The following is a 26,475-nucleotide window of genomic DNA, read 5'->3' as shown; positions in this document are numbered from 1 at the left end:
CGGCAGCCCACCAGGCTCCCCCGTCCCTGGGATTCTCCAGGCAAGAACACTGGAGTGGGTTGCCATTTCCTTCTCCAACGCATGAAAGTGAAAAGTGAAAGTGAAGTCGCTCAGTCGTGTCCGACTCCTAGCAACCCCATGGACTACAGCCCACCAGGCTCCTCCGGCCATGGGATTTGCCAGGCAAGAGTACTGGAGTGGGGTGCCATCGCCTTCTTCACTGCAAAGACCCAGTGCAGCCAAAATTAAAAAGAAATAAATACAGTGAACTTAAAGTAAAAATCTCAACTGACAGCTTCTCTTGGAAAACCAGGAGATCCTGTAGCTCTAGCCTATTCCAACTGGCAGCAGCCAGTGGAGCTGGAGGGCAGGTGCCCCCTTTAGACGGGGGAGGGGTTCTTGGCTCCACATAGTTGCCGCCTGCTTATTGGTCTTTGTAGCCCTGGTCCCTGCTCCAGCTGTGTCTGCTTGGAACTTCTGGGCTAACAGCCTTTTTGGGGTGGGAGGGCGTGTGGGGGATTTAGGGGAGCTGTGGGCACTGCTGATGCCAGCAGATACACGGCAGCCAATTAAAACCTCCCCACCAACCGTCCCCCCTCCCCAGTTCCAACCATAGCACCTACCAAGCTGGGGCCAGTGGGAGGCTGACCTTGAGCAGGGTCTGCTCTTCCCCTGGCCCATGTCCATCATTCTCCCCAGCCCCTGCAGAGGGGACAGATTTCTTCTCTGGCAGTAATGCCATCTGTGCGTGTCGGTGGAGGGTAGGGGGAAGGAGGGTGGACCATGGCTCCCAGACAAGCTGCAACTCCCCCCTCATCCCCAAGCCTGCCAGACTGGCAGAAGAGATCACCTAATTGGGGATTAAGGATTAATTGTGATCTGCCAGGCAAGTGGTGCTGAGGCTGCTGCAGCCAGCCCTGGCACCTCGGTGTCCAAGCTCCAGACTGAGCAAGGTGCTGGTGGCTGCCTGCCTGATCTGTCTCAAGGCCATCTTGTTGGCACAATCACTGAAAGCTCCTCCCCTTTCTGGGCCTAGAGGTCAAGTTCATCCTTCCTCCCAGCAGGTGGGAACGGTGGCTGGTCATGCAGGGCTAGAAGAGGCCTCAGCCTGTCCAGGGTCCACTCCGACCTGAAGGCTCCCTTTCTGGTTGGCACTGTGACTCTACAGTCCCCAGGCCTAGCTGAAGTCCCCCTGATGCTTCTTCCTAACATGTGTGACTGTATGCCAGTTCCTCATCCTCATGGAGCCTTCCAGCGCCAGGCACAGGGACTGGATCATCCCAGGGGGCAATGGGGGGCCATGGCCAGTTTCTGGATAGGAGTGTGACAAAACACAAATGGCATTTTAGAAAGAAAAATCTGGCAGCACGTGCTGCACGGCCGGGAGCAGGGAGAGGACAGTGGAGCTGGGAGAACTCCCGCACATTGCCGGGACCTGGCTCCCAGGTCCCTCGATATGGAAAGTGGGGCTATGAAGACCATGGCAGGGCTGGAGTGAGGAGCTGTATCATTTGGTTTCCCTGGGAGGCAAACACCAAGGTGAAGTTCGGAATGTGAAAAAGAGGAAGTATGATAAAGAAGGATTGGGCAGAGAGTTGCTGATTCGGGGCTGACCCGACCACACCTCGGCTAAACTAGAGCGGGGAGCTTGGAACAGAGCCCACTTGTGTGCGTGGTCAGTGGCTGCAGGCTCCGGGGAAGAGTGAGGTGTGTGCCCAAAGGCTGAGATATATCCTGAAGGGGCCTGTCAGCTCCCTCACCCCCTGCAGCCCACCAGCAAGTTCTTTCTTGCAGGGAGCTCTGAGCTGCGCCCCTCTAAGAGGAAATGGGAAGGAGCTTGGGAGAAGCCCTTAGGCACATGGTCTTCGGTTGTAACCTTGGATCCAGAAGAGCACTTCACAGGGTGAGGGGCCACCATGCACCCACCTCTGGGAGAAACAGGTTGGGTTTACTCATCTGGGAACATTTCCCAGTACTTGCTCTGGGCTGGCTGCAGGATCTAGGGAGGGCCCCTTACCCACCCAAAGTTCACAATCGAGAGGACTTCACTTTGAGGGCCAGATACCTGCAGGATGAACAAGTGAGCAGTGGAACCTGTGTCCCCAGCTCGAACATGCTTTATTGTCAGAGAAACAGAGCTGGGCAAGGGGGCTTGGTGGAGGAGGGGGGTGGAGGTGTTGCAGGCAAGGGCTGCGCACACTGGCCAGGGCAGGGAGAAGAGGGGGAGGGGTCCAAGCTGGAGGTGAGGGGCTCCAAGAACACACTGGCAGGCAGTGGCTCTGGTCCCAAGTCCTGTCTGCTGCTTCCAGCTTCTGTGCAGGCTCAGCGAGACATCATTCGCACAAACTCTGCCAGGACAAAGCCAACATTTCAGTCTGCTCTCTGGACCTCGACACCCTGGAGTGAGGCGAAGATACTGGCTTCGAGGTGGGAGGGGGTGTGGTCAAGGGCAGGACCTGCAACGGAGTCCCCTGAATTTGGTGGAGAAGAGGGGCTTTGTCTTATGGGGGAAAAAAAATCTTGTAACTGAACCTACTTTCCTCTTTGCTTTGGCTGCTAGGAAGCTCGCGAACACTTTTGGGCCTACCTTGGAGAATTTCTACACACTGACTTTCCTTATGTGTGTTAGTCACTCAGTCGCGTCTGACTCGTTGTGACCCTATGAACTGTAACCCGCCAGACTCCTCTGTCCATGGACTACTCCAAGCAAGAATACTGGAGTGGGTAGCCATTGCCTTCTCCAGGGGATCTTCTTGACCCAGGGATTGAACCTTGGTTTCATGCATTGCAGGCAGATTCTTTACCATCTGAGCCACCAAGGAAGCCCTGACTTTCTGTGAAAGTGAAAGTTTCTCAGTTGTGTTTGGCTCTTTTCGACCCCATGGACTACACAGTCCATGGAATTCTCCAGGCCAGAATACTGGAGTGGGTAGCCTTTCCCTTCTCCAGGGGATCTTCCCAACCCACGGATCGAACCCAGGTCGCCTGCATTGTAGGCGGATTTTTTTTACCAGCTGAGCCACAACGGAAGCCCAAGAATACTGGAGTGGGTAGTCTGTCCCTTCTCCCGCAGATCTTCCCGACCCCAGGAATCAAACTGGGGTCACCTGCATTGCGGGTGGATTCTTTACCAGCTGAGCTATGAGGGAAGACTTTACTTTCCTTGGCTTCCTTTTATTATTTAATCCTTGTTTTCCCTCTGTTGGGAAGGGGTAGGCTTCCTGGATCTAGACGCTGGCTCCATCCACTTCTTTTGCTAAGCACCCTCGCTTCCCTAAGAACCGACTTTCTCCTCCTTGTGGGGTTAAGCCTGGCTTCCTCCCAGGTTCTCCTGATGGTTAGCCGGCAGAGGAGATAGGTGTGCTTAGCACAGAGCCTGGCACACACACAGCGGTTGAGGCTCTTCCTCTGTGAAAACTCGCGCAGGGTCCGCGGTGCTGAGCGTGGGGGAGCGGTGGGCTGTACCTTCGAAGTCCACCAGGCCGTCCCCGTTGAGGTCAATGTCGCGGAGGATCTCGTCCACCTCCCGCTGGCTGAGCCGCTCTCCCAGCAGGGCCTTCAGGGCCGCCCGGAGCTCACCCAGGCTGATGCAGCCGTCCCCGTTGGTGTCGAACTGCGGCGACACCGGGTCACGAACCAGTCATTCATTCGCGCGGCCCCGCCCTCACCGCCGACACGCAGGCCCCGCCCGCCCCGGCCCCGGGGACCCCACCTCCCGGAAGGCGTCCCGCAGCTCCCGGACGCCGATCATGTCCGCGGTCTCCGCTAGCAGCTTGGGGCCCATCAGCTCCACAAAGTCTTCAAAGTCCACCTTCCCGCCACCTGGGGGCCACGCCCAGAAGAGACCCGGAACCATCAGAGACCCCTGCCCAGCCCTGGCCTCCTCCGCCCTCCCCTCCTGGCCTGTGTCCCTCTCCCCGCCCCACTGAATGGGCCTTTCCCTCCCTCTGGGTCTCCTAGGCTGTGTCTCCTGCCGGCTTCCCTTAATTTTCCTGAAGAGCTCAGTTGGGCTCAAGTTCCTGACTCCAGTGACCTGGCTGTGTGACCTTAGGCAAGTCACAGGGACCTTTCAGAGACTGTGGCTGAGTGCTAAGTCGCTTCAGTTGTGTCCAACTCTTTGTGACCCCATGGACTGCAGCCCGCCAGTCTCCTCTGTCCATGGGATTTCCCAGACAAGAGTACTGGAGTGGGGTTGCTATTTTCTTCTCCAGAGGATCTTCCCAACCTAGGGTTTGAACCCCGGTCTCTTAAGTCTGCTCCGTTGATAGGCAGTTTCTTTACCACTAGCGGAGACTGTTGCCTCATCTAAAAAGTGGGCATGCTAGCCCTTGACCCACCCACCTCACGGGGGATGGTGAGATGTCTGGAGGCAGAGAGCTTGCCGTGAGAACAACCAAAATCCCAGGTTCTGGGAGCCAACCTGTGTAGCCACCTCGGTTCCCTGAGCTGCCCGGCTGCCCTGACCGTGGTCATGGCCACTGGAGAACTGGGGGTGGGACAGGTCTCAGGCACATACTGATTTGCTGGGAGATCTCGATGAGCTCCATCTCGGTGGGCATGTAGCCCAGCGTCCGCATGCAGGCCCCAAGCTCCTGGTAGCCGATGTAGCCGTCCCGGTCTCTGTCAAACTCCTGGAAGGCGGCCTGCAGCTCTGCCAGGCAGGGCGGGGTCAGGCCTTTCCGCATGTCCCCTGGGACCCCAGCCTGGATTAGACCTTCTCACCTTGGTCCTGTCATGTCCTGCTTTCTAAACAGTTGTTTCTCTTTGCTACCCCAGGGTCTTTGCAAATGTCATTCCTTTCATTCACTCTGCAAATATTTAAGGGACATCTGCTCTGTGCCAAGCGCTACTCTCGGTACTGCAGATGTGGCAGTGAAGAAAGAAAAAGATGAAGGAGAGAAAGAGAGAGGGAGGGGAAGAAAGAGAGAAAGGGAGAAAGAAAAGAAGGAAGGAAGAGAGGAAGGAAAGAAAGAAAGGAGAGAGTGAAGGAGGTGAGAAAGAAAGAGAAAGGAAAAAACAGTCCTTGACCTCATGGAGCTCACATTCTGGAACATTCTTGGTCTTTATGCCACCTATTCAAGGAGGTCTTCCCTCTCAATTCAGTCCCCTCTGGCTCTTAGGATCACTTCCTTGAGAGTGCATAGCACCATTTGTACTGGCAGTTGACCTGTTGACATCTCTCTCCAGAGGACACAGTCCAGATCTATCTGGTTGGCCACGTTTCCCAGTACTCAGAACTGGGCCAGGCCCACAGTGGGCACCCAGGAAGTGTTCGCTGGATGAATTAAAGGGGGACCATGTCCCGCTGGGCAAATAGAAGCAGGAAACTGACAGCTTGGGGTTCTCTCAACCCCACCCTGCTCAGTCTGGTCCCCATCTTCCCGCTTGGATCCCCTCCAGCCTGCTTGCTCCCAGGTCCTCCTGGAGACTGCTCAGACCCCCACCCAGTGCCCCCCACTCTGGAAACTATAGTTCTTTCCCCAAGCCTTTACCTTCAATCTCCTCTGGCCGCAGCTCCCGGTCCTGAGGGAAGACAGAAGGGTTAAGAATGCCCTGGACAACCCCCTAGGTACCTGCACCTCCTCTTTCTTGTTCTCTGGGGCCCCCCACTCAGCCCCACAACATGCAGGCACTCCTTCCCTCCCACCATTCATGCTGATGGGCTGGGCATCTGGGCCCCCCTTCCTGTCCCCTGTGCCCCGCTCCTGGAGCTCCATTAGCCAGAGGTGGAGCTGGGGTTGGGCAGACCCTCCGGCTTGGCCATGTCTCTCTTGTTCTCTCTATTCCTCTTTGGGGGCCCTGTCTCTTCCCTGCCCATCCCCTTGGTGGCTCCTGTCTCCGCTGTTTCTCTGAGACACTCTCTGCCCCCCTCTTCTCTCTTTCCTGGCCTGTTTCCCCAGGTCCCCCCCCGTTTTGATCTTATGTCTGTTTCTCCATGCCTCTCTGTCCCCCACATTCCTAGATCTGTGAGCCTTTGCTCTGAGATCCCCACTCAGTCCTCTCCCCCCGACTCAAGGAGAGGCAAGACGTGGGGGCAAGGGTAGGGACCGGAGGCAGGCAGGTGGTGGCCGTACATACGAGCTGGGTGGCGGCGATGCTGGGCCGCAGAAAGATGCAGGCGGGCCCCACCACGCTGCTGAGCACGGAGTAGCCCTGGACGCCCGGCCCAGGGGCCCCCGGCTCCTCGGGACTGGGGCTGGGGCCCAGGCCATGGCGGGACCCCCCTGGGGGGGAGCCAGGCCACTGCCAGCGGTCCTGCAGCAGAGCCAGCCATGAGCTGGGGCAGTGACCCCTCTCCACCCTCACTTGCCAGCCTCTCCCATTGTTAGAACCCAGCACAGGACAGTGGAACCTCACCATCAACACTCTCGACGAGAAGGGTCCACTCCCTTACTGTTCAGTGGGGCAAACCGAGGCCCAGAAAAGGGGCAAGGCACAGGGCCATGGTCACTCCAGAGGGCAAGGGCAGCAGCAGGAAGGGGGCAGTTGGATGGGCAGTTGGGGGGCCTGACAAGCTTGGCAGCAGAAGGCCCAGAGATCTGCAGGAGCCAAGACTATGATGGGTCAGAGTCTGGGGTCTGCCAGGGAAGATCTTGGTCGACAGTGGTGAGCGCCAACCCACTCATCCCCTGCTGTGCCCACCTGTGACCCCAGTCGGGCCCTGCCCACCCCATCAGACCCTTTCAGGGTCCAGCCCAGCCTCCCGGCCTTGCTTCTCCCCCTTAACCCTCCTACCTTAGGCGCCCGGTGCCGGGGCCGCTTGGCACAGTTTCCCATGGGCCCTTGAACCATGCCAGTCCTGGAGTCCCTGGGGCAGCCCAAGGCTGGGCCTCAGAGGATGCTGTGGGCTCCCACCAGCTCCCAGTGAGAGTCTGAGATCACTGCAGGGGATTTTCCAAGGGTTTTGTGGGGAAGATCGCGGGCGGGTGGGCAGGCGGGGAGCCCGGGGCACAGGGGCTTGGGTCCTAATCTGGGATTATCTCTGAGCATCTCTGCTGGTGAGGGTGGCCACTTGGGGCGCAAGGCTCCCCCTGGAAGGCACAGCTTCCCCGTGCTCACTCCTGAGGGTCTTGCAGACACGCCCTCTCCAGCATTCTCTCCCTCCAGCCCAATCTGGAGAGATTTAATGTCTTCAGAAGCAGTGCCTAGACCTGGGAGGAGGAAGCCAGGTGCCTTGATTGCCAGGGTGGGCTGGGTCATCTCTCCAGGAAATGGCAGACCCAGGAAGCACCTGCCCCTCCCAGCTGGACCCCTGCTGTCACCTCAGAGCATCCGCCCAACCTGCCTGCCCTCGGCACCCCTGCCTGGACCTGCCCCAACCTGGCTACTTAGGCGAGGACCCAAGGACAGCTGACTGGGCTCTGCGGTCTGGAAACAGGGCTCAGTGATGGCAGAGGTTGTGGGGGATGCCAGCCTCTCTCTGGACAGCTGAGTGGCTGCTGGCCCATCCATCAGAGTGCATGTCTGAGCTCCCCTCCCTGGGCTCAGCCCTGGGTTTGTCCTGTGGGGCCCCGGCTAAGGCGTGCGGTCCCCGCTGTTCCCTCACGGTTCCCTCAGCTGAGGATGACCCCACACCCCGGCCCCCTTTACCTGCCCATAGGCGGCCTGCACCTGAGCCTCCAGTTCCCGAAGGAGCGCCCGCCGCCTGGTGGCTGCTGGGCTGGCAGGGGCCCGGCTAGGCCCTGGCGTGACCTCGGAGGGGGTGGGGTCCCCCGTGGGGAGGCTGCCATCTGCCGGGCCCTGGGGAAGGGCCATGGAGACGAGCGCTTGGCACCTCCTGCCGTCTGAGGGGCACTGCCCACTCCACTTTCCCAGGGCCTGCGGGAGGGTGGCCTTGTGGGCAGCTGCAGGTATGGTTCCCGCAGGGTCCCTGCTACTCTTCTTCCTGTTTCTGGCTCCAGGGGCTGGTGGGCCTCAGGCCCTCCAAGAACCCCATCTTTCCTAGCTCCCTGGACCCCTCACACAGCCCCTCCCTGAAACCCTACCTTGACACCCACCGCGCTCAGGCTACCACAGACCGTGCCCGGGGCTCCTCGCGTCACAGCAGCCTCTCTGCTCATCTCCCCATATGCCCCTCCGCCTCTGAGTCTGTGTTGTTCTCTGCCCCTCCCTGGCCCCTCTGCTCCGGGGGGTCTCTCTGTGTCTGTCTCACCTGCCGTTTTCGCTCCACCCCCTGCCCCCTGCTGACATCTGCCCAGCTGTGTTCCTGTGGGTCCTTCTGCCCACTTGTGCCCATCTCTTTGTCAGTTGCCTCCCTCTGTTGGGTGAGACTCTTTCCCATATCAGTCTGTCCCTCTTTCTGTCTGTGCATTCTTGCTCTTCCTGTTCTCCGTAGGATGCCCTCTCCCAGGATGGCTCTTGGACTCTGGAAAAACCATCCCCCTAAGCCCCATCCCAGATCTGCCCCCCTTTCCCCAACCCAGAGCCCTGGGGTATCTCTGCACTTGCCCACCACCCCACTTCCGCCCTCACCTCCCACCTAACCTGTGCCGACCTCCAACTTCCTGCTTCTTGGGGAGAAGGGTGAGGGTGGGCCAGGCAGCCTGCAGCGGCCTCTTGTGTGCCCCTCCCCCCAGGTTTTGCCCCTAACCCACTTACCACCCAGCTGCCGGCTCCTCACCTCCCAGAATGAGGTCAGTTGTCCTGCCCCGGCCCTGCTCCGGGCCCCTCATGATTTATTCACCTAGCCCCCGCACCGGCCTTTGTCCAAGGGAACCAGATCCCACCAAGCACCTGCCACCTGAGCTGGTGGCGCTGGCCTCTCTTGCCACAGCATGGCCATCCATTCATGTATTTCTTTTGTAAACACTAAAGGTCTGCCGGGATCCAGCCCCGGGCCAACACGACAGACCCCTGCTTTCAGGCACATCTAATTCAGAAAAGGGCCGAGAGACAGTCTCCAAGAGCTCTGGGGCAGGGACCTAGGCATCAGGAAGGCTTCATGGGGGAGATGGGCAGATGGGCAGCATTCTAAGCATTGCCCTCTGATGTTTACCTGGGTGAGTCCCAGGGTCCCAAGCAGGGACCAGCTGTGAACATGGGGTGTTCCAAGGCGCTGGAATCCAACAGGGTCTGTGGGTGGAGGCCTTCAGGAGGGAGGAACGGCTTGTAACCCCTGCAAAGGCCACAAGAGGTCGGAGAAAACTCCCAGGAGACTCGATTTCAGCAAATGTTTGTGGACCCCCTGCTGTGCGCCTTCCTGGGACCTCCCACCTGGTTTGCACCTTCAGAGCCGACTGGAGGGGTGAGCACAGGGAAGGGCCTGACCGGCTGTCAGAGAAGGAGTGTGGGGACCTTGATTGGATAGGGGCTGGGGAAGTGACCTGTGAGCCGAGACCAGAGGGATGATGGGAGTGACCACATGAAGCGGGGCGGGTGGACTTGCAGGCAGAGGGAATGGCCTCCACAGAGCCCTGAGTGAATCTGAGCAAAGGCCAGGGTTGAGAGGCCAGTGGATGCCGGCCGGTGGTCAAGGGTGGCTCATTGTGACCATTCATGTTGACCATTTGAAGGCTCAGCTTCAGCATCCTTCAGTCCCTCTGCACCCTGGGTCACAGCTCCTCCCAGAGGCCAGGCGTGCACAGCATCCCCAGAGGGACTGCAAACATCCCTTAGAGAATTCTCCTGTTTTCTGCATGGTCTTAGAATGGACCTGCAGGCCTGGGATCTCCCCTGCATTTGCTGTGTGACCCTACGCAAGGTATTTCATCTCTCTGAGTCTTACTTTCCTTATGGAAAGTGGGTAAGAAAGTTTCCTTATCTGGAAAATAGGGATTGACCTAGTATTTGCCTCATGGTGCCTTTGTGAAAATTAAATGAGAAAAGACCAATCAGGTTCCTGGTGTATTGGAAAGGCTCAAAAAACTGTGCATGTCACATGAGATGAAAGAATCCATGTCCAAATAACCTGCTAAGAAGGTGGGGAAGTGTTGAGAAATGTGTCCCAAAGTATAAGCCAAAGAAGTGGGGACTATCACTGGTCAGGGTATGTGGGCTGGAAGCATTTTCAATGAAGGAGCAAAGCCTTCATGTCCAACTCCAGGGTCCAAGATGCCCAGGTGGATCAGTGGTGGACAAATGAATGGATGGATGGTTTGGTAGATAAGTGAGTGGTTGGATTGGTTGCCAGATGATTTGATGGGTTTGAATGGTTGGTGGTGGGAAGGATGAACAATTGAGAAGCTGGATGGATAGACAAACATGGATGGAAGGATGAATAAATGGACAGGTGGATGTATAGTTGAGAAGATAGATGGGAAGTTGGATGAATGAATGGATGGACAGTTGGGTGACTTCATGGAAGGATGGGTAGATGATTTGATGGCTAATGGTTTCATAGACAGATGGTTGGTTGCATGGATAGATGGGTGAATGGAAAGATGGAGGTACAGACAAGTAGAGGATGATTGCGTAGGTAAATGAGTAGCGGCTGGGTAAATGAGATGGTGGGTAAACGGACAGGTAGATGTTTTGATGGACTACTGGTCTAATGTTTGGTTGTCGAATGGCTGAATAACTGGGTGAAAGTGAAAGTCACTCAGTTGTGTCTGACTCTGCGACCCCATGGACTATACAGTCCATGGAATTCTCCAGGCCAGAACACTGGAGTGGGTTCCTTTCCCTTCTCCAGGGGATCTTCCCAACCCAGGGATTGAACCCAGGTCTCCTGCATTGCAGGCAGATTCTTTACCAGCTGGGCCACAAGAGAAGCCCAAGAATACTGGAGTGGGTAGCCTATCCCTTCTCCAGAGGATCTTCCTGACCCAGGAATCAAACCAGGGTCTCCTGCATTGCAGGTGGATTCTTAACCAACTGAATAACTGGGTAGATGGGTATATAGATGGACAGACAGATAAATGGAGGCTGGGTGGATGGACTTGCTGTTGAAGGTCTTACATTCTTTAGTCAAAGAGTTCATTAGGGTAAAGACCATATTGTACTTGTTTCAGTGTCTTCCCTTATGTCCAGTCCAATCATTGCTGAGACACACTAATCAATGTGTGATAAAGACCTGTGCTTGGGGACTTCCCTGGTGGTCCAATGGTTAAGACTCTGCACTACCAATGCAAGGGGTGTGAGTTTGATCCCTGGTTGGGGAACTAAGATTCCACATGCTCCACAGCACAGCCAAAAAAAAAAAAAAGACTTGTGTCTATCTCCTCCTACTCTGAGTTGAGTTGTAATTCCCCTAAAGGCAAAGATGATGGTTCCTTCTCTACCCAGTTCCCCACAAGCCAAACCCAGGCGTGGCCGGTGGTAAGATATCACATAAGTTATACACACACTCACCAGGACAGCTACAGTGAAACAGACGAGCAGTAACAATCATTGGTGAGAATGAGGAGAAGTTGGAACCTTCACAGGCCGCTGCTGGGCTTATACAATGGTGCAGCCACTTTGGAAAAGAGTTTGGCAGTTCCTCAAAATGAGTTACCACGTGACTCAGCAATTTCACATTTAGATGTACACCCAGGGGAATTGATAAGTCCACACAAAAACTTGTGTGTAACAGTGTTACAAGGTTCATAAAGTGAAAGTTGCTCAGATGTGTCTGACTCTTTGTGACCCCTGGAATTCTCCAGGCCAGAATACTGGAGTGGATAGCCTTTCCCTTCTCCAGGGGATCTTCCCAATCCAGGGATCGAACCCAGGTCTCCCGCATTGTGGGCGGATTCTTTAGCAGCTGAGCCACCAGGGAAGCCCAAGAATACTGGAGTAGGTAGCCTATCCCTTCTCCAGCAGATCGTCCCACCCAGGAATCGAACCAGGGTCTCCAGTATTGCAGGCAGATTCTTTACCAACTGAGCTATCAGGGAAGGTGTTACTCATAACAGTAAAAAAATGAAGCAACCCAAATGTCCATTAATACATAAATGGGTAAACAAAATGCGTATGTCCAGACAATGGAATATTATTTGGCCATAGATAGAAATGATGTCCTGACCCATCCTACAACATGGATGAAGCTTGAAGACATTACGCTAAGAGAAAGCAGCCGGACGTGAAAGGCCACATCGTGTATGATTCCATTTTTATGAAATACCCCAAAGAGGCAAATCCATAGTGACAAAATAGATGGTGTGCGTGCGTGTCAGTCACTCAGTCGTGTCTGACTCTTTGCGACTGTAGCCCACCATGCTCCTCCGTCTATGGGATTCTCCAGGTAGGGATGGCAGGAGGGGGAATGAGGCGTGATGGCTAATGGATCCAGGGTTTCTTTTTGGAGTGATGAAAATGCTCTGGAATTAGTGGTGATGATCACACAACACTGAATATACCAAAACCCACAGAACATACACTTTGTAAGGGTGAATTTTGTGTAGCAATAAAGCTCTTACATATACTTTGCTGCTGCTGCTGCTAAGTCGCTTCAGTCATGTCTGACTCTGTGCGACCCCATAGACGGCAGCCCACCAGGCTCCCCTGTCCCTGGGATTCTCCAGGCAAGAACACTGGAGTGGGTTGCCATTTCCTTCTCCAATGCATGAAAGTGAAAAGTGAACGTGAAGTCGCTCAGTCGTGTCCGACCCTTAGAGACCCCATGGACTGCAGCCCACCAGGCTCCTCTGTCCATGGGGTTCTCCAGGCAAGGGTACTGGAGTGGGGTGCCATTGCCTTCTCCGACATATACTTTAAACTCCACCAAAGACAGGGGCTGACATATACATGGACTGGAGGTGGGGGATGGACACAGGAAGCTGCCTGCCCCATGCAACTGGGAAAGCTGTGCTCTGGGCCTCAGAGGAAGAGGCCCCAGGGTGGCCACAAAGCTAGACCACAGGCTGGGCTGGGGGAGCCAGAGGACTGTGGGTAAAAGCAGTCAGCAGAACACTGCAGCATGGTGCTAAGGCCTGCCCTGCGGGCCGGAGTCATGACGGCTGGGGTGTGAGCTGGCAGGTGGCCTGCCGGCTGGCAGGGTGTCTCCAAGCTCCCAGGTGTGTGATGCTTGTGCACAGAAGGAGCACAGGCATGCCAGGCCAGAGCGGGTAACTGAGTCTTTCTGAGCCTTGGTGTCCTCTTCTGCATAATGGGAACATGACCCCGTTCCTCCCAGGCTGCGGTGGAGATAACATGAAACCATTTATGCAAAAGCTCTTTGTAAGCTGCTAAGTGCTGGGCAGATGTTCCTGCAGCTGTGAGTCAGGGATAGATCCCAGCTCTGGGGCCACCTCCCCCACCCGCTTCCAGCTGTGGGCTCCATGAGGCTCAGGGATGCTCCTAATCGGGCTTGCCTGGGGTTTTCCCACACTTGGGCTGGATACTTCTACACCTGGGGAAGGACAGCTTCCTCTTTCGGGTGGCTTTGATGGGAAAACCAGGCTCAGTCAGGCGCCAGTTACCAAGGAGGACCCCACCCACTGCCACCCCCAGCACCAGGAAGGGGCAGCCATGAGAACCGGGCTGCGGGTGCAGATGGGCCCAGAGGGAGGCTGGTACAGGCCCCGCCTGGAAAGACACAGCCCTCCCAGGCCCAGAAAGTCTTGCTCACTCCAGTTCATCTGTCTTTCCACTCACCCGTATCCCTTCAGCCTGTATTTGAAGAGTTGTTGTTTAGTCGCTAATTCGTGTCTGACTCTTTGCAACCCCATGGACTGTAGCCCACCAGGCTTCTCTGTCCATGGGATTTCCTAGGCAAGGATACTGGAGTGGGTTGCCATTTCCTTCTCCAGGAGATCTTCCCGATCCTGGGATTGAATTCATGTCTCCTGCACTGGCAGGCGGATTCTTTACCACTAAGCTACCTAGGAAGCCTCTTACAGAGCCCTTGCTGCTGCTGCTGCTGCTAAGTCGCTTCAGTCATGTCCGACTCTGCGACCCCATAGACGGCAGCCCACCAGGCTCCCCTGTCCCTGGGATTCTCCAGGCAAGAACACTGGAGTGGGTTTCCATTTCCTTCTCCAATGCATGAAAGTGAAAAGTGAAAGTGAAGCTGCTCAGTCGTGTCCGACTCCCAGCAACCCCATGGACTGTAGCCTACCAGGCTCCTCCGTCCATGGGATTTCCCAGACAAGAGTACTGGAGTGGGGTGCCATTGCCTTATGCATACAGAGCCCTTAGACGTAGTCAATAACAAGGCCCTGCAGAAGACCGTGAGGATTGAAGGTGATGCCCTGAATCCAACCCGATGTATTCACTAGCCCTCTGACCTTGGGAACATCACTCTGTGTTTCAGTTTCCTCCTCTGTAAGATGGGATCTGAACAGGACCAAGTCTTAGGGTTGTAATAGGTGTAAATTTCTCAGCGGCAGCCCTCAGTCCCTGAGGGTTTGCTATTATTATAAAGGAGACAGGCTGCGGAAATGGGTGTTTATTGAAATAGCATTCATTCAAGCAAAAAGCATTTATGGAGCACCTACTGTGTGCCGGTGCTGGGGCGCTCAGTCCTGGCCCTCTGGGGGCCCTGAGGATGCTGTGTTCAGGTGCGGTGAGGAGGCCGGTAGTGGCGGCCCGGTGCTGAGTGTGGGAGCCTCTTGTAAAACCGCTGCACAGCAGGCAAGGTGCACGGCTGCGGAGAGCCGGTGGGCCCCTCCGGCCCGGCTTCACCACACCCACACCTCGCCCCAACCCAGATCCGCTCGGTGACTCGGCGGATTCCCGGGGTGGGGCGTCGGGGTGGAGCAGGACCTTAAATATACGGGCTCTGGGTCCTCCCCACTTCCTGCCACACTTGAACTCCGCCGCCTCCAGTGAGTAGGGTCTGCACCGTGTGGGGGAAGGGGCCGGCCGAGCCACCTCCTGCCCGGGCGGCCTGACCCCCGATCCTCCCGCATCGTCCGGTCTGTCTGCCTACCCTAGTGCCGCCCTACACCATCGTCTACTTCCCGACCCGAGGTGCGGCCGCTGCTCCTTTAGGAGGGCGAAGGGCCCCCGGCAGGACGCGCAGTCTGGACAGCGCCCGAGGCGGAGGCGGGACCCCGGGGCGGCGGGGCGGGGTCGCGGGCTGGGGTCCCGCCGCAGCGTCCTTTGTGGGGGCAGGGGGCCCGCGGGCGGTGCGCTCTATTCCTCCCTCTCGGGTCCCTCCCTGGGGCGAAGTGGGCTGGGCCTCCAACCCTGTCCCCTGGCCCAGACGCTGTGGGGGCCGGGGGCTGCACTCTTTATCCGCTGCTCATCTTCTCAGGGGGCTCAGACTCTGGTCTGTGTCCTGTCTCCACATCCAGCTCCCATCCACTCCTGACAGGGGGCTGCTGCGAGGCTGGGGTCTCTGCCCACCCCCACTGCCCCATCCTCCCCTCCCCCAGGGCGCTGCGAGGCCCTGCGCATGCTGCTAGCCGACCAGGACCAGAGCTGGAAGGAGGAGGTGGTCACTAAGGAGAGCTGGCTGCAGGGCCCACTCAAGGCCTCCTGCGTGAGTGACGGCGCCCAGACAGGTGGGGCAACCCTTGAGTAGGGGGCAGCTGAGCTCAGTGTCCCTTACCAAGCCGTGCCCCACCCCTCCCAGCTGTACGGGCAGCTCCCCAAGTTCCAGGATGGAGACCTCACCCTGTACCAGTCCAATGCCATCCTGAGACACCTGGGCCGCTCCTTTGGTGAGTCCCGAGGCTGAAGGCAGCGCAGTCCAGGGAAGCTCCTGAAGGGTCCCACCCAGATGTCCTGGGATCTGGTCCTACGGCTGGGGGAAGGGCCAGATGGCCCTAGAGGAAGGGGCAGGGCCTGGGTTAGGAGGGTTCTAGGTTACAGGGCTGGGGCTTCCAGCACCCCCAGGGCAGGGACCACATGGCTTGGGCCGGCAGCCCTCCTGGGTTCATCGCTTGCTGGATGACAGCTCAGAGGTGGTCACTGGCCACCACAAGGTACATGCTGCTGTAGTCTAGAGTCACTGTGGGTGTGACCAGGAGCTTCAAGGCCGGTCTCCTCCTGCCTGGCCTCACCTGAATCTGCAAAGCCTGGTGCACACAATGAGCAGGTCTGTGGCCTTGTTTCAAGGGTGGCAGGAATGTGGCTTGGGGAGGTGACTGCCTCTTTTTCGGCCAGCTTGGGGGTTGGGGGGTGGGTACAGGAGGATGTGGGAAGGGGATCCCACATCAAGGAAGTCAGGGAAAGGGAGTGGGAGCAGCCAGGCCCAGGCCCACCCTGACTTCTTCGAGAGCCAGGGTGAGAGGACGGGGGCCTCTGGTGTAGCCTGCCTCTCGCCATCCTGCCCCATGCAAGTCCTGCACTCAGAGGGACACGACAGTCTGCAGAGCCAGGTTCTGGCCAGGCCCCACAACCGGGTACCCCTCAGGCCTGGGGAGGCTCAATCAGAGCCTGGCTGGCCCTTGCAGGGGGACAGCTTGGAGGAGGAACCGGGGGTGGCTTGGGCTGGGAGTTCCCGAGTCCCAGGGACCAGGGTCTGGTCTCAAAGACGCGCGCCAGGGCTCCTGCTGGGTACGTTCCTTAGGCTCATGGAGACGGGAGTGGCAGAATTGGGCAGAGCGGACCCCCCAGAGCAGGAGACCTGGGTGTCCAGACCTGAGGCCTTCAGGTCTGGGGGAAGAGGGGAGCACTGGGTGGGCCAGACCCCAGCCTGAACAGAACGTGACCCTCCGCCCGGCCGCTGACACAGGGCTCTACGGCACAGACGAGCGGGAGGCGGCGCTGGTGGACATGGTGAACGACGGCCTGGAAGACCTCCGCAGGCACTGCGGCCACCTCATTCACCACAAGCGCGTGAGCCGCTGGGGCCGGCGCTCAGGGCTGGGGCGGGGAGGCTGCCCGGGCCCAGGCCCACCGCAGACCACCGCAGGCATCACTTCCTTTCACAGGAGGAGGACAAAGCCCAATATGTTCAGGAGCTGCCGGTGCACCTGCAGCCTTTCGAGACCCTCCTGTCCCAGAATCAGGGGGGCCAGGCCTTCATTGTGGGCGACCAGGTGAGCGCTGGGTCCAGCCATTGGAGGTCCATTTCTCAGATGGGCAAACCGAGGCCCAGAGCAAGGCCGTGACTGGCTCCTGGAGCAGTCAGTGTTCTGCCCCCTCAAGCAGCGCCCCCTCTCTCCTGATCCCACTCAAGCCCTCCCGCCCCCTGCCCTACAGATCTCCTTCGCCGACTACAACCTGCTGGACCTGCTGCTCAATCATCAGGTGCTGGTCCCCGGCTGCCTGGACCCCTTCCCCCTGCTCTCAGCCTACGTGGCCCGCCTCAGCGCCCGGCCCAAGCTCAAGGCCTTCCTGGCCTCCCCGGAGCATGTGAACCGTCCCATCTTTGGAAGCCGCAAAATATGAGCCCAGCCTCCCCTGGGAGAGGGGCTGCCCTTGAGACGAATAAACACGGTGAGAGGAAAGCTGTGCTGTGGTCACTGAGGGACCGGGTGGCCACTGGGGATCCCCAGCCCTTCCCAGACTGTCTCAAAGAGGATGAGGGCTGGGCTGGGCCTTGAAGGAGCTTCAGGCCCTCAGAGCTGCCAAGACACAAAGAGGAGTTCCAGGTCCAGAGAGGAAGGTGAGATTCCACGCCTGCAAGATCCACCCTGGAGGGCTGCCTGCAGGAGGAGGTTGACCTCCCCAGGGCCACAGCAACCTGGGAACCCTCTCCAGCTGAGAAAAGGGCCTCCGTGTAGGGAATGCGCAGTTCCTGACAGCTGCGTGATGGGTTCCGTCACCCAGCACAGGCAGGGTGACTGGTCTCTGCTCTCTCCGGTGCTGTGCACACGAACCACTTGGAGTGACACACACCCTCGAGGGTTTCACACGCGTGTCCATGCTGCCTGTTCTCATGTGTGCCACGGTCACCCGCAGGCAGTGTGGCAGGTGGCCAGCAGGGCCCAGGTGTGTGGCTGAAGACCGCCCTGGGAGTTCTGGGCACGACGTGCTGCTTGGGGACCTGGGAGGGGGTTAGTCAAGGTCCTCCAGCTCCTGGGGCCTCTGTCAGCGCCCCCTCCCACCATGGGAGCATCCTACCACCTGCCCAGGCCCAGCTCAAGTCTCCTTCCTGCAAGGCTGTGACTGCTCAGCCTGTCCAAGGCCTCCTGCTGCTCCTGGGACAGTGTGGAGGCAGATAATTCCAGAAGGCCTGCATTCCCAACGCAGAGCTCTCATGGCTCCTCGCTGCTCTCCAGGCAGAGTCCTCAGAATGATGAGCCTGCCAGGCCTTCCTACATCTGAATTCTCTGGTTTCCAGAACTTTCCCCGCCCCAGCCACCTGGTTCACCCTTAGAGCTGCTCTCTGCTCTCCAGACAGCCCACCTCTCCTGCCCCTCCCTGCCTTTGTGCCGCTGACGACCCACTTCCCTGCCTCCACCTCCCCTCCCCCACTTTCCCTGCCACCCCCCACAGTCATGCCCCTCAGCCCTCTTCCAGGTTCCCTGGGCACTTCTGCCTCTCCACTCTTTGGGGTCTGGCCTGCCCAGGTGTCGCCCCTCCAGCCCTCCCCCGTGAGGTCAGAGACTGGATCAAGTTCCGTTCTGCCTCCCTTGGCCCCAGGGGAGACGCTGCTGACTCACCTTTGTTGTTGCTCAGTCGTGTCTGACTCTGCGACCCCATGGACTGCAGCACGCCAGGCTTCCCTGACCTTCACCATCTCCCAGTTTGCTCAAACTCATGTCCATTGAGTCGGTGATGCCGTCCAACCATCTCATCCTCTGTCATCTCCTCCTGCCACCCTCAATCTTTCCCAGCATCAGGATCTTTTCCAGTGAGTCGGTTCTTTTCATTAGGTGGCCAAAGTATTGGAGCTTGAGCTTGAGCATCAATCCTTCCAATGAATATTCAGGCTTGATTTCCTTTAGGATGGACTGGTTTGATCTCGTTGCTGTCTGAGGGACTCTGAAGAGTCTTCTGCAGCATCACAACTCGAAAACATCAAAATCTGTGGTGGTGGTGGTTTAGTCACTAAGTCGTGTCCAACTCTTTGCAACCCCATAGACTAGCCCACCAGGCTCCTCTATCCATGGGATTCTCCAGGCAAGAATACTGGAGTGGGTTGCCATTTCTTTTTCCAGAGGATCTTTTAAAACCAGGGAGTGAACTCAGGTCTCTTGCATTGCAGGCAGATTCTTTACCATCTGAACCACCAGGGAAGCCCGCAACCTCCTTTAAGACACGCCACAAGCCAGGATTCGAACCTGGGCTTTCTGGTCCCAGAACCCGTGCTTGTAACAACTCTCCCAGCTTGAACCACTATTTTTTATATCCCGGTCCAGGGTGACTGCAGTTACTAGGTGCCCTGCGAGCTGGTAACTCTGGTGACCCCCTTCCCCCACTCAATTATATGGAGACAGGAACCCTAACAGGTTGGGCTTCCAGCCTTTCAGGGTCGGGGTGGAAGTGAAACTGGTTCCAGTTTAAAGGCTGGATCAGGAACTTCCCTGGTGGCACAGAATCCGTCTACAAATGAAGGGGACATGGGATTGATCCCTGGTCCCGGAAGACTCCACATTCCAAGGAGTAGCTATGCCTCTCTGCCATAGCTACTGATGCCCACACACCTAGAGTCCGTGCTCTGCAACAAGAGAAGGCACCCAATGAGAAGCCTGTGCACCGCAGTGAAGAGTAGACCCCACCCTCGACAACCAGGGAAAGCCCGGGTGCATCAACAAAGACCCAGTGCAACCAAAAATAAATAAATAAAGAGTTGCAGGGGGAAAAAATGAGGGGGGGCACTGGAACATTTAAAGCCTGTTGATCGGATTTGCTCTCCAGCTGGGGAGGAGGGACAAGCGGTTACAGACTCAAAACGCCAGTCCTTGTGGGCGCTCCCAGTCCTCAACCAGCTGCAGCTGGGTCAGAAGAGGTGGAATAAAGGGGTTGATCCCAGTTTCTGTGAGGGTTTGCCCTTTGGTGGCAGCTCTGAGACTCGATAATCTCCCTCCCTGGGGTATTAGACCAGGGAGGTTGGGGGTTAGGGGTTTAGGGAGTCACCGCTGACCTGTAGAAGCCCAGCCTGCTATGGGGCCTTGAGTCTAGGTCTCAGCCTATGGGCCCTGCTCTGCCGCCACTCCAGAAGCTGCAGGGACGTCAGCTGAGTCCTTCCCAGGCTCGTCTCTGGCCTGCACCACCTTTTCCTGGCTCTGTCAAGGTCCCGGATGGCTCTAGCTTAGGCTCCATTCCCCGCCTCCAGCCCACTCCCCCCGAGCCCACTTGGTGAGCCACCTGAAGACTCTTTTCCCAGCCCTGGAGCCCTGGCTGCCTTTCCCCAGGTGTATACCCTCTCTGCAGAGAAGGCGATGGCACCCGACTCCAGTACTCTTGCCTGGAAAATCCCATGGACGAAGGAGCCTGGTGGGCTGTAGTCCATGGGGTCGCAGACTTAGAGTCGGACACGACTGAGCGACTTCACTTTCACTTTTCACTTTCATGCATTGGAGAAGGAAATGGCACCCCACTCCAGTGTTCTTGCCTTGTGGGCTGCCGTCTATGGGGTCGCACAGAGTCGGACATGACTGAAGCGACTTAGCAGCAGCAGCAGCATACCCTCTCTGGGCCTGTTTCCTCTTCTGACATCACGAAAGGCCACAGTGTTTTCCAAGCACCTTCTGTGTGCCAGACACTTGGTGGGCCTTAAAACTTCCATTTTACAGATGAGAAAACTGAGGTCAGAGCTGGAATTTGCACCCAGGCAGACTGACCGTCTAGCCTACATTCTTTCCCAAAGAGCCCCAGAAAATGCTCTCAAATGTGCTTTGCACGAATCTAGCCGTCAACGGGAGTGGTTATTTGCAATGTTAATGTTAGTGACTTGTTAAATTTCCTGATTGCAATCAAGAGGGAGCCACAGGAATTTTAGAAGCCAGAGCACAGGTCATGTTCAACCGCTGGCCTGCTTTGCAGTTTGCTTTCAAGGCCGAGAGGCTGGAAACCAGCTCTGCAAACATGTGGAAGTGAAACCAGGGTGAGCACGAACAACTGGGAGGATCCTCTCATGACCCTATGGAGACGTTTACCCCCAAGAACTGTTGAGTATTTGTCCAGGAAGTGCTTTTGGCAGCAAAACTTGAACTCCAAATCTTCCTCTTGGAAGACTTTCCACCGGGGTGGGGGTGGGGAGCCTATACATCTCCAGATGGGATTTTCCACAAAGTCAGGAAAATAGCCCAGGATCCCGCAAGCTCTGATTACTATTCCTCCAACTTACTTGCCTGAGCCTTGATCTTAAGAGAAGCATCTAGGGGAGAAAATAAACGAAGGCTTTTAGTTCGCCCATTGGCTGATCCCCAGCTGGGTTCTGGCTCAAAAGTGTGTCAACCTTGAGAAAATGGTGGTTTCTCAAAGATTTGGGCTCAGTATGTTTAAGTCTCCAGCTAGACCTACTGATTAGGCCACATCTGGGGAAAGTTGCTGGCTCAGTGTTCAAGAACCCACCTGCCAATGCAGGAGACGTGGGTTCCATCCCTGGGTCAGGAAAATCCCCTGGAGGAGGAAATAGCAACCAGCTCCAGTATTCTTGCCTGGAAAATCCCATGGACGGAGGAGCCTGCTGGGCTACAGTCCATGGGGTTGCAAAAAGTCGGACATGACCTAGTGAGTAAACAACAACGAGAGTGGAAAGTTACCATTTTGAGAGTTTGAAGCAGTGGCTTTTTCCTCTTATGCCAAAAATAAGGCAACTGGTAATTGGGCTCATAAATCAGGCTCGGGGAGACTGAGACACACAGCTGACTTGGTCGCTCAGCTCTAACCTGGTAATGTCTGTGGGCTTCTCTTCCTCTGACTCTGCGAGCCTTCATCGTCTGCTACTGGTACCAGCCTCTGCCCTCCAGACACGTGTGACCCAAACCCAAGCCCTAGCCCCGGGCACAGTGTGGTCCAAGGGCTGAGCCCTGGCAGGGAGCTGGGCCCATCAGAGTCCTTCCCTGACCCAGGCAGGGCAGTGCTGGCCAGGCACCAGGAGCTTCCTCTGCAACCAGAGCTTTCTTTTCTTCACAAAAGTCTGTGAGGGGACTTCCCTGGTGGTCTAGGGGTTAAGAATCTGCCTTCCAATGCCGGCAACACGGATTCAATCCCTGATCAGGGAACTAAGATCCCACATGCCACGGGGCAACTAAGCCTGTGCACCACACCTTCTGAGCCCGCCCACCCGCCGCAGTGAAGGCTCAGCACAGCCCCTGCACAAAAAGAGTCTGTGAGGGTGTGACTTCAGAGCAGACTGTGGGGTTGTTTATAGCTGAGAGAGTTGAGCCTATGTGTGTGTGTGTGAGAGAGAGAGAGAGAGTTTTCAGCTATGATTCCAGTCTCCAAGAGGCCATGTCCTTCCTCTGATTTGTTCACATGACCTCAGACATGCTTCTTGTTTGGAGTTGAGCTTCTGTGATTTCAGCTGAAAGAGACTGTGAGAATTGTCAAATATGTCTACAGATGCATTTTCCCCGTCAGAATTTGGAGTCAATCTCCTATCCCTTGGGTGTGGCTGGACATAGTAACTTGTTTCCAGCTCACAGGTGTGGGAGAGATGGTGCAGATTGTCCGGGACTAGGTCGTGGAAGCTTTCTGGCTTGCTCCTGGTTCCCTCTCCCGGTTGCCAGCCAACCAGGAAGACACTCAAGCAGCCCTGGGGAGAGGTTCAGGTGATAAGGAGCGGAAGCTTCCTGCCAAGGCAGCACGAAGTCACCACCCACGTGAGCAAGCCGTCTGGAGGGCCTCCTCCAGCCCCAGTCGAGCCTTCAGATGGCTGCAGCCCCAGCTGCAATGCTGACTGAAACCTCATGAGAGACTGTGTTAACTACGTGTTTTAATTTCTAGTTTTTTTTTTTTTGCTTTGCTGGGTCTTAGATGCAGCATTTGGGATCCAGTTCCCTGACCAGGGATCAAACCGTGGCCCCTTGCATTGGGAGTGTGGAGTGTCAGCCACTGCACCACCAGGGAAGTCTGATTTTCTGTATTCTGATGCTCTGACTTCTAGGGCCTGACTGACCCTGCAGGGTTAACTAATTCTCACTGGAAAAGACCCTGATGCTGGGAAAGACTGAAGGCAAAAGAAGAGGACAGCAGAGGGTGAGATGGGTAGATAGTTATCACTGACTCAATGGACATGAATTGTCTAAACTCTGGGCCACAGTGGAGGACAGAGGAGCCTGGTGTGCTGCAGTCCAGCACTTGGTGACTGAACAACAACAAAAGCAATGGTAGACGATTGGCCTGACAGTGTGCCTTTCAGATGCAAACTGACCAGTTCAGAGCCCATGTCCCGCCTCCTCAACGGGCTCTTATACCCTGGCCGTACACCTGCCACAGTCACCCCAGGGCCAGGTACCAAACAACCAGAGATGGCCCCTATGCTCCTGAGCCCACTGCAATGATCCAAACTCCCCAATCCTTGGCCTGCCTACCCTGCCTTGTGTGTTTCTTTCCATGGAAACCACAGTAGAGGCTCTGCCCGAAGTTTCCCATCTCCCTCTGCCTCCTGACCACCCCCGGTACATCCTCGGGTGGACGCTCCCCCACCCCTACCCCAGGATGGCATGCCCCGTTCTCTTGGGATCTGTGAGAAACTATTTCTTCGATGGCAGATGCCTCTTGATCTGTTGGCCTTGCCAGACCTAAATAATAATAAAGACTATATTTAAAACAGTGACTCTGGGCAACAACCCCACAGTCAAGCCACTCCCAAATTTCTGACCCAGAGAAGGAGATAATAAATGTTTATTATTTTAAGTGAATAAACTTTGGGGTCATTTGTTAGACAGCAGTAGATAACTAATACAGGGTCGGAACCAGGCCAGCAGCATCTGGTCCCAGCGTGGGATGGACATGGAGCAACTTTCCGGGTTCATGAAGCAAGGCAGGTGTTCTGAGGTTTCATGAGCTACTTCCCAGAGGTTTTCTGGTTCCTTTGGTTGAGGTTTGGTGTCTTCTCTGACACCACTGGGCACAAGTGCTGGTTAGTCCTCAGGATAAAGGTACATTCTTCAAACAGGAATCTTTGCTTTGATGATCTCAATTCCTGATTGCAAACCCAGCGCAGCCCAATGCCCCAGTGCGTATTCCAACAATTAGTGTTTCCATGCAGGTCATTCACACTGAAGAGCAGCTAATGAGCTTGGCTTCAGGTCCCATCCCTTCCCCTCATTTGCTCTGTGATCCTGATCACCATACCCAAACAAAGCAATACATCTAAAACAGCTCTGGACTTTCCGGGTGCTCCAGTGGTTAAGAATCTGCCTGCCAGTGCGGGGGACACAGGTTCAATCTCTGGTCAGGGAAGATCCCACCTGATGTGGGGCAACTAAGCCCATGTACTACAACTACTGAGCCACACACCTTGAGCCTGTGCCCCACAACAGGAGAAGGCACTGCAACCAGAAGCCGGGACCCTGCAATGCACAGTAGCCCCTGCTCACCGCAACTAGGGAAAGCCCACGCGGCAAAGAGGACCCAGTGTAGCCAAAAATAAAGAAATCGTTAAAAAATTCTTATCTGTGTCTCCCCTACTGCTTCTGTTTCTGGATAGAACGCTGACTAATACACTATTTAAACAGAAGCATAGGATATTTCCCTGGTGGTCAAGTGGCTAAGACTCCACACTCCCAATGCAGGGGCCCAGGTTTGATCCCTGCTTAGGGAACTAGATCCCACACTCTGCAGCTGAGACCTGGAGCAGTCAAATAGATACAAATAAGCAGTTAAAAATAAATTAATACAATTACATTTAAAATAAAAAAAAAACAGAAGACTCACCTATTGAGGGCTGTCTCTGAAAAGATTGATTTTCTATCTGTTGTGATTAGAACAATCCATTTGGTTTTTATTCTTTAAAAAAAAAAGTTAATTTTAATTGAAGGATAATTTCTTTACATTATTGTATTGGTGTCTGCCATACATGAACATGATGGCTTTTATTCTTGAATAACATGTTGATTTTAAAAATTGAATAAGAAAAAACTTGATTTAAAAAACTTTACTTGGAGAGGAAATCTCAAAGTAGTAATATTTCTTTATTTCATTATACATGCAAGTGCTCAAATGATGACTTGGCTGAAAATGTTGAACTTCAAGTTTTGCTAGAGGTCAGCATATCATTAGTTGTTTTCTTTCCCCTCTTGCTCAAGTGCATACTTGTGTAAATGTATGGTGAGAGAAAAGATGCCACCTTCCCAAGATGTTGAGATAGCCCCTAAGGTAAGGGTGATGAAAATACCTGCAGAGCTGGCTTCTTACAAAAATTGTGTTCAGCCATTTATTGAACATTTACTATGGGCCAGGCATTGAGCTAGAGGTTTTCTTTATTTTTTAAAAAAAATTGGGGGGTCTTCATTGCTACATGCAGACTGCCCTCTACTTGTGGCACACACTTCTCACTGAGGTGGCCGCTCTTGCTCAGGGCACAGGCTCTAGAGCGCAAGCTCAGAGTTGCTCTGAGCCACGTGGAGTCTATTTTATACATAGTAATTTGTATCTGCTAGTCCCAAACTCCTAGTTTACTTCTCCCACCCCTTTCCCCTTTGGTAACCACAGATTTGTTTTCTGTTTATAAGTCTGTTTCTGCTTTGTAAATAAGTTCATTTGTATCACTTTTTTAAGATTCCAAATATAAACAATATTGTATGACATTTGTCTTTTTCTGACTATTTCACTTAGTATGATAATCTCTAGGTTCATCCATGTTGCTGCAAATGGCATTCTTTCATTTTCCCACTTTTCCCTGGTGGCTCAGACAGTAAAGAATCCATCTGCAGTGTGGGAGACTGGGTTTGATCCCTGGGTTGGGAAGATCCCCTAGAGAAGGGAATGGCTACCCACTCCAGTATTCTGGCCTGGAGAATTCCATGGACTGTATAATCCAAAGGGTCACAAAGAGTCAGACACGACTGAGGAACTTTCATTTTCACAATTTATGGTAGGTGTGCTTAAGCATGTGTGTGTTGCTGCTAAATTGCTTCAGTTGTATCCAGCTTTTTGCAACCCTATGGACTGTAAGCCCGCCAGGCTCCTCTGTCCATGGGATTCTCCCCTCAAGAATACTAGAGGGGGTGGCCATTCTTTTCTCCAGTGGATTTTCCTGCCCCAGGGATCAAACCTGTGTCCTCTGCATTGCGAGGAGGATTCTTAACCACTGAGCCACCTGGGAAGCCTCCAGACTAACACATATATCCTTCAGTGGGTAAGTGGTTAAATATCCCAAGGAATATGACTCAGGAATAAAAGGAATGAACTGAGACTTCCCTGGTGGTCCAGTGGCTAAGACTCCATACTCCCAATGCAGGAGTCGGGGGTGGGTTTCGATCCCTGGACGGGGAGCTAGATCCCACATGCTGCAACTAAGAAAAAAAAAAAAAAGACTCGTGCCAAAACTAAAAGACCGAAGATCACAGGTGGGGCAACTAAGACCTAGTGCAGTCAAATTAATTATTTAATTGATTTTCAAAAAGAGGAATGAACTATTGATTCACAGGGCAACCGGAATCCAGAGAAGTGTGCTGAGTTGGGGGGGGGGTGGAAAGCTGATCCCAAAAGCTTACATACTGTTTGATTCCATTTATATAACATTCTTGTCATGACTAAATTATAGAAATGGAGGACAGATTGTGGTTGCCAGAGATTAAGGACAGGCAAGGGGATTGGAAG

General features: G+C 55.2%; 2 protein-coding genes across 6 annotated transcripts; one reads left to right on the top strand and one right to left on the bottom strand.

Annotated features, from left to right (window-relative positions):
- Positions 1 to 2,101: 2,101 nt before the first annotated feature.
- Positions 2,102 to 6,792, bottom strand: CABP2 (calcium binding protein 2). Of its 2 annotated transcripts, XM_005903567.2 has the most exons (7): positions 6,736 to 6,792; positions 6,079 to 6,255; positions 5,493 to 5,523; positions 4,517 to 4,651; positions 3,713 to 3,822; positions 3,466 to 3,613; positions 2,102 to 2,348 (listed from the first exon to the last, which is right to left on the bottom strand). In XM_005903567.2, the coding sequence occupies exons 1-7, from the start codon at positions 6,790 to 6,792 to the stop codon at positions 2,323 to 2,325; spliced, it is 684 nt and encodes a 227-aa protein (XP_005903629.2). In that variant the 3' UTR covers positions 2,102 to 2,322. The 2 variants fall into 2 exon arrangements, with proteins under 2 accessions (XP_005903629.2, XP_070215730.1); XM_070359629.1 differs by lacking the exon at positions 6,079 to 6,255 and having other exon boundaries at positions 4,511 to 4,651; positions 6,736 to 6,777.
- Positions 6,793 to 14,613: 7,821 nt separating this feature from the next.
- On the top strand, positions 14,614 to 17,251 carry LOC102271929 (glutathione S-transferase P). Of its 4 annotated transcripts, none has more exons than XM_005903583.2 (7): positions 14,614 to 14,687; positions 14,797 to 14,832; positions 15,240 to 15,346; positions 15,440 to 15,527; positions 16,544 to 16,647; positions 16,743 to 16,850; positions 17,014 to 17,251. In XM_005903583.2, coding segments are annotated over exons 1-7 (633 nt in total). In that variant the 5' UTR covers positions 14,614 to 14,686; the 3' UTR covers positions 17,203 to 17,251. The 4 variants fall into 4 exon arrangements, with proteins under 4 accessions (XP_005903645.2, XP_070215213.1, XP_070215212.1 ...); XM_070359113.1 differs by having other exon boundaries at positions 14,672 to 14,687; positions 15,159 to 15,346; XM_070359112.1 differs by having other exon boundaries at positions 14,668 to 14,832; positions 15,179 to 15,346.
- Positions 17,252 to 26,475: the final 9,224 nt, after the last annotated feature.

This window comes from Bos mutus, chromosome 22, assembly GCF_027580195.1.
Source record: "Bos mutus isolate GX-2022 chromosome 22, NWIPB_WYAK_1.1, whole genome shotgun sequence".
Classification (NCBI taxonomy): Eukaryota; Metazoa; Chordata; class Mammalia; order Artiodactyla; family Bovidae; genus Bos; species Bos mutus.
This window is presented reverse-complemented; position numbering and strand designations above follow the sequence as displayed.